General features: G+C 38.7%; 1 protein-coding gene across 5 annotated transcripts in view; it reads left to right on the forward strand.

Annotated features, from left to right (window-relative positions):
• The window catches only part of LOC116711741 (dipeptidyl aminopeptidase-like protein 6), a 277,037-nt gene that overhangs the window by 241,597 nt on the left and 20,572 nt on the right, over window positions 1-14,868 (forward strand). For all 5 annotated transcript variants that reach the window (XM_032551215.1, XM_032551217.1, XM_032551216.1 and 2 more), the window contains 3 exons: window positions 1,890-2,010; window positions 14,250-14,404; window positions 14,484-14,581. In XM_032551215.1, coding sequence (XP_032407106.1) covers window positions 1,890-2,010; window positions 14,250-14,404; window positions 14,484-14,581 — 374 coding nt within the window. The remainder of the gene's footprint in view (window positions 1-1,889; window positions 2,011-14,249; window positions 14,405-14,483; window positions 14,582-14,868) is intronic.

Below are 14,868 nucleotides of genomic sequence, written 5' to 3' on the forward strand. Positions count from 1 at the left end.
TTTCACCTTCCCTCAGAGAACGGGGCCAGGTCTCCTCTCTTTGTTGTGTCCTAGATTGGCTTCTATACCGGGACTTGGTGTGCATTGGAGTGTCACCAAAGCACATAAGGCCCACAGCTTGCGCCTCCTCAACAGAAACTAATTGTGACAGATTCTGCTATATTTTCTTTTCTTTTAAAGTTGCAGCATTTGCTGAAGAAACTTAAGTGGCTAATTTTTCACCTCAAATACTAAATGTCAAACTGCTGAGACAGTGTAGCGAGTGGATAGATTGCTGAAATATTGGCTGTTTTTTTTATTCAAACACAACATGTCAATCATAAGGCCCACGGGCCAAATCTGGCCTGCCCTAGCTTTTAATGTGGCCCTCAAGACTCCGGAGGAATTACATAAATAGAACCTTCAAGATAACTTAAATATTATTTTATTAATCAAATCAAAGCGGTTTTTATCTACACTACCAAACTACATCAGTCAATACTTCCAGTTTTACGGAGGTCGCAGAAATGAATGCAAAATCAGTGATTTTTTGCGCTTCTGCAGAATAGTTTATTAAAAATTTTCCAGAACAATTATCAAAAACCTCTATTTTAAGTGATGCCAACTCCCACCTGCAGGTGGCAGTATATTACTAATACACTTAGATGCTAGTAATAAAAAGTCAAATTTGTTATCATAATTAAGTGCAAATATTGCAATATTTCTTGCAAATATTTCTAAATTAGGACCAGAAAAAATGTTGAGTCTTATTGCAAAAAAATGACAAAAAATTAGCAAAATTATGGAGGGACTGATAAATGTTATCTAATTTTAGAAGAAGTTCTCAAATGCAGAGACGCTTTTAACCGTTAATCGGGTTTATCGATACATTGAGGCACAACTGGCCCTTTAAGAACATTCATGATCTTAATGTGGTTCAAAATAAAAACAAGATGGACGCCCCTGCTTTAGAAGAAGGAAAACTCTTAGGCTGAAACAGAAGTGGACATCCTGCTGTGCAAAGCTTTATCATTCAGGCTGCACAGAGTGAATAGTTATTTGAGAATCTCTCTCAAACCACTATCAAGACACTTCCTTGAGGCCAAGACATTTACTTCCTAACGTGCCAAATTAGTTTTTTTCTGCAACAGCATTGATTTCCATGTGGTATATTAAAGCAGTAACATCTTAAAATTCTCACCCAAAGGGCAGCCTTGCCTTTCCTCGCTTACTGTAAGGCTCTGATGGTCCATTATTCTCCTTAATGACTGAATTGACCTTCAGTTATCTTAAAAGCCCTGCAGGACTATCTAGGGTTGAAGTCAAAGCCAAAATCTCATTCCCTAGGGTTTGCAGTTTCATAAGACTTTAAAAGGCTTCCATTTTATTTGCATTGTAACAGAACTGTTCTGAAACAAACGATGTATTTTTAACATTGTGTCATAATGTTATGACACAATGAATTGTCCAAACTGGACTAATAGGTGCATAATTTAAAATTTTTTAAAATGTATAGTAACATTTTGTCTTTTTATCTTTCCGATAATGATCATGTTGTTTTGACACCATTTTCAAGTAATATATTGATAATGGCACAATGGCCTCAAAGTTTAATTTTGTACAGAACTTTTTAGATATGCAAAATAAAACACAGCGACTAAAAATGATAAATAAAAAGGAAATATAAACCACACACACAACCAAAATCATAAAACAAAGATTAAGACTCTGTAAACAAAATAGCCCTTCAAAAAATATGAATCATCAGAATGGAAATTACAGAGTACGATTTAATTTATCACATTAATTGGTTAATTGCTTAGTAACACTTCAATTCAGCTTTATAAAAGCTTTTTGCTTGGTGGTTGGCATCAATTTGATCATATTTTGTCTGTTTTTATCCCCTGTAGATATTCATATTTGAGAACAACATCTACTATCGGTCTAAGGTGGAGAGCCGTTCGATTCGTCTAGTGTCTACAGGCAAGGAAAGCGTCATCTTCAATGGACTCAGTGACTGGCTGTATGAAGGTAATGACAAAGTTTTATATTTAGTAAATTATTAGGCCCGAGCAAAGCGCTGCGAAGGCCTATTGTATCTGTACTGTTTTATTATTATTCTGCCCCCCTCTTCGCGCGCCCTTTTGGGGGCTTTATCATATTCAAAAACTCACCAAACTTGGCGGTCGCGACTAGAAAAATTAAAAATTTTGAATTTTAAGGTTGTCGCAAAAATCGCAAAAAAAATTGCTCAACGGCGGCAACTAGCAATTTTCTGTTGACACAATGGTATGAACGTACTTCATCGTAGAGACATGATATTTGGTACACTTGTAGAGCTCACCAAAAGACTCAGAACTTACATTTAATGTTATAAGCCAACTATCACAGGAAGTCGGCCATTTTGTATTGAAAGTCCATTTTTTACCTCGATTTTGACGTTTACAGCCTTCGTATTTGATCGAACTCCTCCTAGGGATTTTGATTGATCGGCTTCAAACTTGGTCAGTCTGATCATAAGGCATGTCTGATTTAAAGTTATCAAATTGGTGAGTTTTGGAGCATGTTGAAGGGGGGTTAGCAGGGGTCAAAGTTCACCTACTCGCCATGAAACACGAAACTCTTATATTTCCTATACAAAAACACAGAGAGGGACCAAACTTTCATTGATTGATTGTCATCGGGTGTCCTAAAATACCCTGTGGTGAAATTATTTTTTTAAGTAGGCCACGCCCCCTGAGAACAGGAAGTGTCATGTTTTACTGTGAACGGTCGCTATCTTAGCCCTTTGACCTAATCAACATGAAACTGTGTCCAGAGACAGAAGACATGTTGGTGTGTTGAGTATTCCAACCCCGACCGGCTGCGATGAAGCAGGTGGGCGTGGCGGCGTTGCGAACGCCGTCAAATTTCGTTTGGCTCTGAATTCCACAATTTCGGGGTGAGCTGCTCCAAACTTACTAGGATGGATCCTTATCCACCCACCGACAGGAATTCATAACAAAATTTGGTGGGCGTGGCCTAATTTCTCTATAGCGACCCCTAGAGTATTTTAAATGAACAGCCCTAAGCCATGCTTTAACCTAGAATTACGAAACTTGGTACACATGTGTATCTTGTCAGGACGTACAAAAAAGTCTATTAGAGCCATGGTCGAAACCCAACAGGAAGTCGGCCATTTTGTATTGAAGGTCCATTTTGGACCTCGAGTTTGACGTTTACAGCCTTTGCATTTGATCGAACTCCTCCTAGGGATTTCGATTGATCGGCTTCAAACTCGGTCAGTCTGATCATAAGGCATGTCTGATTTAAAGTTATCAAATTGGTGACTGTATGAGATTGCTGAAGGGGGGTTACCAGGGGTCAAAGTTCACCTACTCGCCATGAAACAAAAACCTCTTATATTTCCTATACAAAAACACATAGAGGGACCAAACTTTCTGGGATTGATCGTCATCGGGTGTCCTAAAATACCCTGTGGTGAAATTATTTTTTTACGTAGGCCACGCCCCCTGAGAACAGGAAGTGTCATGTTTTACTGTGAACGGTCGCTATCTTAGCCCTTTGACCTAATCAACATGAAACTGTGTCCAGAGACAGAAGACATGTTAGTGTGTTGTGGATTCCAACCCCGACCGGCTGCGATGAAGCAGGTGGGCGTGGCGGCGTTGCGAACGCCGTCAAATTTCGTTTGGCTCTGAATTCCACAGTTTCGGGGTGAGCTGCTCCAAACTCACTAGGATGGATCCTTATTGACCCGCCAACAGGAATTCATAACAAAATTTGGTGGGCGTGGCCTAATTTCTCTAAATCGCCCCCTAGAATATTTCAAAAAATCAGCCCCAAGCCATGCTTTAGCTTAGAATTACGAAACTTGGTACACATGTGTATCTTGTCAGGACGTACAAAAAAGTCTCTTGGAGCCATGCTCTAAACCCAACAGGAAGTCGGCCATTTTAGATTGAAGTTCATTTGACCTCGATTTTGACGTTTACAGCCTTCGTATTTGATCAAACTCCTCCTAGGGATTTCGATTGATCGACTTCAAACTTGGTCAGTCTGATCATAAGGCATGTTTGATTTAAAGTTATCAAATTGGTGAGTTTTGGAGCATGTTGAAGGGGGGTTAGCAAGGCTCAAAGATCCCCTGTGATTGACTGTGTAATATGTTACACAGTCAATTACAAAGGGGATTATTTTGTCATGTGTAGGGCAATGCTGCCCTCTGGTGTCGAATTACTGAAATAATGAAACTATTTCAGTAATTTCAGTAATTCGACACCAGAGGGCAGTATTGCCCTACGGAATGACAGTTCAATGTTGAATTAAAGAGGAAAAAATTAAAAAATTTGTAATTCTAACACAAAAACTCACAGAGACACCAAACGTTCAGTTATGGATTATCATCTTGTGTCCAATAATATCCAATGGTCAAATGATGACATCACTTAGGCCACGCCCCCTGACAACAGGAAGTCTCATATTTTGCTGTGAACGGTCGATAGCTTCTGCACCAAACTTTGCACGAGTGACCCTGGTGGGATCCCTGACGACCCTATGTCATCATATTATGACGTCATCTAAGCCCCGCCCCCTCGGAACAGGAAGTGCCGTTTTTTTCCTTGGAAAGCTCCGTTTATGGCTCTCTTGACCTAATCAAGGTAATTCGGATGATAAACTCTGTCAATACTCGCTTCTGGCTGAACCGTGTGGGCGTGGCCAAATGGCGAATATCAGTCCCTCGCCATATACATACGTTAGGCTCTAATTCACACATGGATCATCCGATTGGCGCCAAACTGGACATGTATGACCTTTGTTCACCTCTAAACAGCCCGACGGGTTTGAGATGTAATTTGACTCCACTGCGCCCCCTAAGTTGATACATCGGCCGTATCTCCTCGACGCATCGACCGATCTGCACCAGATTTTTTGACAGTCGTCGGGCAGCGCCGCCGAACGCATTCACGCGTGTCGCCCGGTGGACGGGCGGGGAAAACGCGCGACAGCTTCTGCGGCGGCTGGCGGGCGGCGGTGCTGGAAACTGCGGCGGAGCTTCCGCGGTGCGGAGCGGGCTGCGGCTCTGGAAAACGCGCGAGAGCTTCTGCGGTGGCCGGAACCCCCGCGGTGGCCAATAGGCCGGAGCGGCGCTTGCTGCGAGGGCCGCCCGAGGCTGCTTGCAGCTTTAATTTATTTTCTTTCTTTTAGTTAAAACATGCAGTGGAATCTTGGTAGATGAGAGATTCTGTCATTTTATCCATTTCTATTAAGTCTTTAAATTGTTTTGCATTCTCTTCATACTGGGAATTAAATGGATATTTAGATAATTTGTTCACTAGATCAATTAATTAATAGGCTATTTTATATCAATCATTTCATTTATTGAAAAACTAAACAAATACAGTGATATTTACATTTGAAATAATCCATCTGGGACTTAAATCTGATTAAACTAAGGAAGCAAGCAGATGCTGGCTGTGGTTTTGTATATAGGCTAATGTAGAAATTGACAGAATTCACCTACTTCTCACACATGAAGCAATAAAAACCTTGTAAAACTATGTAAAACATAAATACATTTCTGTCCTCCTTTTTCCTTATGTTCTAATTTGTAGTATTCAGATATGGAAATAGGCATATTCGGTTTACTTTGGGATTTAAATCAAGCTAAGCTAACCACCTTTAGCCACCTTCAGTGTCGGGACTGAAATGTTTTTTTTCCACCACTGGAAAAAGGCTGTATATGTCCTTGTAAAAATAATACTAACATAATGTACACCAATAGTAATAAAAACTATGTAAGGATAAAAAAATATCTCAGTATGTACACTAAAGAATTTATTTTGCTCTACTTTACACTTTCGAGACTGACTTTTTTATCGACTCCTTGGAAAGTGAAACATTAGCAATAAAAGGTCTACTGCCCTTGATTAAGGTGAAAGTTAGAGTTATAAAATGGCCGTACAGGGTTAACTGTCTCATATTAACAAACTGACATTTGCATCTTCTCCTTATAAAAGGAAGCAGTTAATCTCCTGTAAAAAATTATGCTGTAAACATGTACACTAAAAGGCTTTCTCTACTCTTCCCTCCTTATGCCCTGACATGTTTTATTAGCAATGAGTAATAAAAATGTCTGTTGCTCCACTTTCATTGAAGACATGTAGCTCTTAATTTCCTCTAGGTAAATTAAAAACTATTAATTTTCTTCTTCTTTACACAGACTAGAAAATAAATGAATGTTGTACATCGGCCATTTGCATTAATTTAGCTGATGTGTGTGTCAGTTGTCGGTGTAACTCTCACTGATCGAAGCTCTTCTGCTTGTTCCTACTTTTAAACTGGAACTGTGTTGGCACTCAGCCGATAGATTTCTTTCTGATATGAACGGAGCATGAACTGCCGCAGCAACGGAGCATGGGAAATGTGGATCTGCAGGCCGATGGATGTTGTGATAGAAATACATGATGCCATAATTCACATTTCTGCTTCTCGTTAACGTAAATGGAATCTCTGATGATTCAGATGAAGCTTAATGCATCAAATCCCACCTCATCATCAAGAAAAGACATGCAAAGCTTTGTTTATTCGTAACGCTGTCCACCTGCAGTGTAATAATCCAGGTCCATCCTTCAGGTTTTTGTTTTTTCTTTCTTCCTTCCTCGACATTTAAACATTTATCAAAGAGTTACGGCAACATCTAACCTTGTGATTCCTATTTATGGACCGCTGAAAGCCCAGTAATTTACACTCATCATTTATTGATGGATGAAGCTTTGACTCTGAGATAAAACACATCTTCAACTTCAATACAGTCTGGTAAATGTGAATGGTATTAGAAAAGTCTGTGAAATAATATATAGCTAAATGTGAATAAAATGTTAAATATGGAATTTTGCAGGGATAAATTAGACACATTTCAGGCTCAAATTTAACTTTAAAGTGGATGATACTTCCAGCTCAGATTTAAAAATGTTTGGTTTGAGGAATATATCTTCTGATCTGTTACGCTGTGAAAGTGTCATAAAAATTACTGCGAACTGGAGAAACTTATTATAACAGAATAATTAGTTTGAATTCAAGCATTACAACCACAGCGGGAATCTTCATCTGACAAATAAGAGTTTGCTCTAAGGATTGGAACCATGATTTCACCAAGAAAATGTTTCATGACATTAAATCTGTGTTTGCAGTTTGTGTGTTGTGACAGTTGTGGTCCTAATTTACAGCAGCTAGACAGAAAACTGACAGCGAGAGAAGAAAGGCAGACAGTAAATGTCCTAACGTCTAATGCGTAGCTCATTCTTGGACTTCTGCTGGTGATAATTTATACACATTGATCAGATGATTTAGACTAAGTAATTAACTGTCAATGATTTGGGTTCAGTTGTAGTTTGTTCCAAATTTAGACCTTGAAAGGATCCATGATTAGTTTTAACAATAGGCTTTGAGAAATATTTATTTTAGATGTAGAAAAAATACAGTAATAATACTGTAGGCTATTTAGGTTTTATAAATTTTATTCAAATATTGTCACAGAAACCTCACCATGTTGTTCAGGCTGCAGTACATTCTGGATAAATGACGTCTAATGGTCCAACTGTCTGGTTCTGTCTAGCCAAAACAGTGATAAGCAGCGTCTTTAAGCCTTTTTGATTTGAAACGGAGCGCGCAGTAGTGCCACCAGTACTACTGCCGCAGAGCTCCGTTAGCATTTAAAGAGCTTCCAGTCCTGTCAGTCTGATATTTCTCCTAGCATTTTTTGCTTCAGTGACAGCACGGTTTAGGCGCTTTGTCGATAAAAACTTTCATTTCTCGCTAGTTAGTTCCTCTGTTAGTTTTGCTCGTACAAATGACTGAAAGTCTTCTGGAGAGAAATGTTGAGAGCACAAATGTTTGTTCTTCGGAAGTTGTGTTCAGCTCCGGCTCTCTCCACTGCGCTTTTTATGTGGGAAATGATCCAGATTCACCTCACAGTTTTTTTGTTTGTTTTTAAATTACAGCCGATAGTTTCACAGTGTGGCATTATCTAAAATTACACCAGTCAAACGCTAAACAACTACTCAGGTAAAGTTAGTCTTCCGGTGTTTACTTTGTAGATTCCAGCATAGAGACCATTATGCGTCAACAACCCATAGGGTAAAAAAATGGCAACCTCCAAGGGTGAAAAATATAATGAAAGATGTACGTCTTTTTGAAGTAATTATGAGTTTTGGCGTATCACAAACAGCTATTTTTTAGTTAACAGGAAAATTACAATATACTGTATTTAGGGCAACTAATCTTCAACTAATCTTGGATCCCTTTAAATTGTAGTAAATCCTAAAGTTGGTAGACCGTAATAGCCACTGTTTTGTTTCCCCATTACTAGGGAATAAGAGTACAACTCAAAAAATTTGAGTAACCTGAAAAGTTCCCATTTTTGTCACTAATTTTAGAAAGAAAGTGAAACAGAGTGAAATACTTAAAATCTTTAACTTTTTGTAATTTTAGAGTTAATTAAAACCCCAAAATTCTTGCTTTCCTTCCTGTTGCTCGTTAACATTTTCCTGCTACATTTTTTTTCTTTCACTCAACTTTCTATGAGCATTCAATAAGATTTTCACAATATCCTAACGTTCTGAGACACTGAATTTTGAGTTTTTGTTAGAACTACTAGAAGCGAGCTTGAAATATTTCACTCTGACTAATAAATCTATGTAATATACGCTGCAAAAACACAAAATCTAACCAAGTATTTTGGTCTAGTTTCTAGTGGAAATATTGTAATAAACTCGAATAAGACAAAACTAGTTTACAAGTAGCTTCCCAGCAAGATATGGGAACTTGTTTTAAGTAAATAATTTCTTCATATTGATAAAAAAGTACTTGTTTCATGGGCAGATTATTTCACTATAAACATGGGGGAAATGTCTCACTGTAAGTGAAGTATTAAGAAATTATTAATTAAAACAAGCAACTTTTCTTGATTAAAAGTTATTTGTAAGCTATTTTTGTCTTATTTCAAGTGTACTAAGGTATTTACAGTAAAATCTAGACCAAAAATAGTTGGTAAGATTGTGTGTTTTTGCAGTGTATGACCTTTGCTTTCTCAAATGAGTGACCAAAACTATTGAACTTTTTCACAGAAGTTGAGGTAAATTATGTGTGTAAAAGCCAAACATTCCTCACCAGAGGCTGATGCTGACAACTGGGTTTATTTCTTTACCGTTGTAAATAAAGTGTAAGCCCCTTTTTTCATTCCTGTTAAAGAAAAATCCCTTCTCAAAAACTGTATCTGTAAGCCTGTAAAAAGATTTGGCTTTGGCCCAGTGGTGATGCAAGTGTCTGCAGGGGGAAGCTTATAAGCTGAGCCAGTCTCTGTGATGTTTACAATGACCAGTGAGACTGCAAGGCACAACATTTTCCATGCTAATGACTCAGCCTCTCCTCTGGCCAAGGTCAAGCTGAGGCTCGGTCTGCCTGTCGCTCGGTGGCAGATTGGGTGCAGAGGGGGCGAAAGGCTGCCAAATAATCTCCCAGGCTCCGATATCCTCTTGGTTTTGCTGTTCTGCTTTAATCCACGAATTCGTGTGTTTGAAGTGAGTTGGGAAGAGAAAATTAAAAGCAAAATTAAAGGAGCGAGGACACATTGAGGAGTAGCAGCAGCAGCTGTGTTACAGTCCAAAACACCTCAGGTGTCCTGTCATCTGTTGGCTGTCTGATTACTGAGGCGGCAGACGTCCTGACACATCCTGCAGTGCAGCGCGGCCACAGGAAACAGCTGTTTATTGGGCTCTGTCGTTCCCAGATAAAAACCCACCTTTGCTTTGATTCGGCTCCTTCTTGCTTCATAGATGTTTGGCGAGATGGCTGTTTGCGTCAAGAGGCTCGTTCTCTGGGCTGCTTCTGTTTATCGCTCTGTTTGTGTCGGAGCCTGCAGGGCATAAAGTAACTGCATAATCAACACTTGTTTACTGAGGAGGGAAAGATTAACAAAGGGGGAATGGAAATGTGGATTTTTCTTTCTGTTTTAGGGGGACGTCTCAGTGGATAGGTGCCAGGCTGTTTTGTTTTTTGTATTTATCAAAGGAATTCAGGGGGAAATGTTTCAGTTTGGACCAAAATCTGAAATATTTTGGTTTGGAAACGTTGGCAAGGAGAACTGAAGAAGGTCTACATATTCATGAACGATACAGATATGGATAATATCCAACCATCTGATGCTTTACATGCCAGGTGTGTGTTTACATTTCTTTCCTACCGTGGCAAATTAAACATGTAGAGTTTGGTCAGTTCAGTTGAGACTTTAACTAAAACCAAATGCCTTCCTCAGATAATGCTGAGATGTAACTTGTTACATCTTATTGTAACTCTGTGACAACAGAGAAACTGCAGTAGGTGGGTTTCAATAAGTGGGAAGACACCTCAGGTCCACTGTAACGTACGGTGGTGCATCAGTGATGCTGTGGGACTGTCTTTATGAAACGACTGTATCGATAAATCTGGTTTCTCAGTTTTCTGTTTCTCTCCTGGTTGCCTTGGGCATCTAAAACTCATTTGAACATCTTAAAATAAAATTAAATGTTACTTTTCATATCATTTAAAAACAGCTTTTGTTTTTATTTAAAACATTTTAATACAAATGAAATCTGTAAGACGGTGAAGGCTTTCTCACAACATTCCCATAGTGTGTGAACTTCAATTATGCGTTGTTATGTTGAGATGAATCCGCAGACAGTGATCTTTCTCTGACATGCCCTCTAATTAATTTGCACATCATTAAGGCAGCTTGAAGCTACGGCTCTGCTGTCATTCCTCTGAGTTAAATTATGTTTCAGTATCAATCTACATCATTTGTCAGATGTCTGATGGCAGGTTTAATATAAAAATCCAGAACAAAACGAAGCTGTGGTTAGATTTCGAAAAATATAGTATTAATATTTCTGTGCTGCACTGCTGCCCTCTGTTGGTCACATTCATGACTGTGGTTAACATTTTAACTTTTTCCCCATTAAACATGTGACTAGATATGTTCAGGGCAAACTTTTGCACGAGTTGTTGAAAATATGATCTGAACCCGACCCGAAACGTTTGATTTTCCTGATCTCATCAGCTCATTCTACCAAGTCTGTCACCTTGCACTCATTATTTCCCTCCGGCCACTCGACTCATTGTATCTCATGCATTAATAATGCGCTCCACTCGCTGCATAATGTAGTCTGCACGGCGAGCCGGAGAGCGAGTAAAAAGGAGATGAGCTCACCTTGGTGATCGTCTCAATGAGGCGACTGGAAAAAAAAAAGGAGACAGCCCCATTACTTAGGAGGGAAAAGGAGAGTTAGCTCATTAAAAGTGTTTCTCCCACTGCTGCCTTCGTCTCCTCACACAAATCAGGATGCTTTGAGAAAGGTAGCTGTGTTCTCCTTGACTAGCTAAGGTGACTGGGCGCCAGCCAGACGAGTAAATTTGTCAGCCTGCTGCTTCTAGTCCGCATGAAGGACCTTTTAAAGCTGCCGCCGGTGGAGACAGCCATGCGGCGGGGAAATTTATAGATATATATTTGCAAATGTACTTTAGCTTTGGTTGGTGCTTCGCTGCTCTGGCTGTTTCAGATCCTGCTGCGCTACGCCTGCAGGGTGCTTTGCTCTCCGGCTACCGGCCTTGTTCCTTCACTTCACACCTCCACAAGGACAGCAGGTGTTTTAATTAGCTTTACAGCGTCCGCTGGGAGGATCTTTTTATACTTTGTGTACAGTGCCCTTCAAACATTTCTGTACCTCCTGACCTTTTTCTCAATTTATATTAAACACATTTAGATGTATTTTATTTGAGAGAGCAACACAAAGTGGTGAATAACTGTGAAGTGGAAGGAAAATGATCGGAAAATGTTTCAGAAATACAGATATAGAAAAGTGTAACATGCATTCACCCCGTTTCACTCTGCAACCCGTAATAAAATCCAATTAATGCAGCTTTGTCTGTTTAAGTCAGGGCTGTCTAAAGAAATTTGGCCCATAAATGCAGATGGAGACTTTTCTTCTTTATTAAACTTGGCTAAATATAGCAAGTGTTTTGAAACAAAGTGACCCAAATCCTGTTGTTATTATTATTATTGCCAAAAAACTTTTAAAGTAATCTCAGAAATGTTTTAGAAAAAACAAGGAATTTTACTGGGAAAAAAAGAAAGTTTTTTAGATTAATATCAGAAATGTTCTCCAAAAACATTTAAATGTCTAAATTTCAAATGTAGAATTTATTTTCTTTTTTTCAAAGGTTTTCTGAGATTAACGAAATGTACTCCTTTCTTTCCATCTACAGTAGCCCTAATACGCCGTCATAAAAATCACTGTCAAGTTTTGGATCTACAATAAATAACAAGCTACTTTATTTGCTTGATTTTTGTTTTTTTTTACAGTGAGTCTACAATCTTGGCCCACTTGGCAAAAAGTTTGGACCCCCCTGGTTTAATTTAATGTCAATATAAACTTAAAAATGGGATTGATGTGCTCTACCTTCCTGTGATTGTAATTACTTCAGCACCAACTGCATTGATGCTATAAAATAAAACAGTGGGATTGCTGTCAAAAAGGTTTCCTCATCCTACTTTTATTTGCATAATTAGTTAAAATAAGTCACCGTCTGTGCCTGTTTACAGCACAGATGATGCAGCATCAACTCTGCTCTGAGCCCACATTGTTCCCGGTCAGTCCAGCGAACAGGAACGCTTCTTTACACAACGAGTAACAAGCCAAAACAACTATCAGTGCAGTTGTTGCGCCAGCAGAGAAATAACTGTTGGGTTCATTTCGAGGAACGCAGCCGAGTTGTGTTTCGGTCAACAGGGTGTGTGGAGATTAAAAGCCGCTGTGATTTATGATCTCAGCTATCGGTGGTGTTTGTGCTGCAGTGTGTAGGTTTCACAGAGACAAACTAAGATTAAATGGATGATGTCAGTCAGGAAAATGGTAACATAAAAACTTGTGGTAGAACTTCGTATTTGTTGTCAAATTGCAGCAGTTAAACCAGGTAGAGGGAGTTCTGTAATTTTTTTATTTTTCTACCCAGAACTCTAAATATTTATTTAATACAATTTAGTTACAACAAGACAGTTTCTATTATGACTGTTCACATCTTTCTTGTTTCTAATTTTACTTATTTGACCACTCACTTATTCATTTATTGTCCTCAAAAATGATGACACTGTCAATAATATAGTGACACAACTGGTAATCTACTGACTTTTTCTGAGCGAAAGAGGTTCTCTAGTTTTGTTTTACAAAGTTCCCTAATCTATTTTATTAATTTTCAGCTCTTCTTTATAATATTCTCTAAACTACATGTTGAATTGTACCAAATTAACAGGAAAAACCAGTGGTCAGTTCTTAAAATAGTTCAAAGACAATTTCCAGACCACCAACATACTAGAAATAAAATTTATGTCTTACAAAGTAACTTTTTAGCAAGATATAGAGGCTTGTTTTAAGTAAATAATTACTTAATATTGGTGGAAAAAGTACTTGTTCCATTTTCAGATTATTTAACTTATAACATTATAAGACATTTTCCTATGTTATAAGTTCATTTATCTGCCAACAGCACATGTGCTTTTTCATCAATATTAAGTAATTATTAACTAAAAAAAACCTCTGTCTTTGTCTCATTTGAAGTGTACTAAGATATTTGCACTAGAAACTAAACCGAAATACTTGATAAGATTTTGTGTTTTTGCAGTGTAGGTGTTGTAATACATTACAATCCCATACAGACAAATTAAAGTGATCCAAGAGTGGTGCCTTGAGGAACTCCATGCATGATTTTTGCTTGCTTCTATTTCCAATTGTCAAAGTACACAGTGGGATTCAAATGGATTCAAGATGTTTGACCCATTTTGAACTGATTACATAAGACCAGTCTATGGTTCTACTTAGCCAACCACCCTGAGAAAATCTGTGTAAGACCAGAAGTAGCCTGGATAAACTTCAGTCCATCTTGAGTTTGTTTAAATGTAAACTTAGCCAGGCTAAAGTGTGGTCACACCCCTGAGATTGGACATTAATGCCAAAACTTAAAGGGCCAGAGATTACTTTATGTAATCCATTTTCTACACCTTGTAAGGTTGTATACCTGGATCGGACACCAGTCCTGTTCTCAAAAAACTCTAGATTTAAACCCAATAAATAAAGGTACTTCTGCTAATAATAATTATACCCAGTTTGAAATGTCATTCTATGTCATTTTGATTGGTTTCCTTCTTCTTCTTCTTCTTCTTCTTCTTCTTCTTCTTCCAGAGGAGATCTTCCACTCACATATCGCCCACTGGTGGTCTCCTGAAGGAGCCAGGTTAGCCTACGCTACCATCAACGACACTCTAGTGCCGAAGATGGAGCTGCCAATGTTCACCGGATCACCCTACCCTATGGGGAAGGAATATCCATACCCAAAGGTATGCATTCTGACTCTTACTACAACACTGCTGCGATATAGTTTACTAAATCAGAACGAGATGTTTTCATCCTGTTCAGGCTGGGGAGGAAAACCCGGTCATAACGCTGTACGTTGTGAACCTTAATGGCCCTCTGCACACCATCGAGATGAAACGACCTGATGATCCCAGGATCGGGTGAGACAAATTCAGCTTTTTGGCTGCATTCGTAAATATTATCATTTCAAACTTGGAAAACATAACCAGCAGGAATTGACTTGGTGAACCGAATGTACTCCTTTCTCATTTTGCTTTTCAATCCAGAATAATTTGGCATCAGATGTGCGTCATCTGAGAACTGCTTCAGCTTCAAAATGGACGTTCTTAACTTGTTTTTTAGGCAGCTGCATGGTGTGGACTTCACGGTTAAATCAGTTACAGAAAGCTGCTCGGTCTCTAATGCTGCAAATGCATTTCCAGCACCA

This window comes from Xiphophorus hellerii, chromosome 21 (genome assembly GCF_003331165.1).
Source record: "Xiphophorus hellerii strain 12219 chromosome 21, Xiphophorus_hellerii-4.1, whole genome shotgun sequence".
In the NCBI taxonomy this organism is placed as follows: Eukaryota; Metazoa; Chordata; class Actinopteri; order Cyprinodontiformes; family Poeciliidae; genus Xiphophorus; species Xiphophorus hellerii.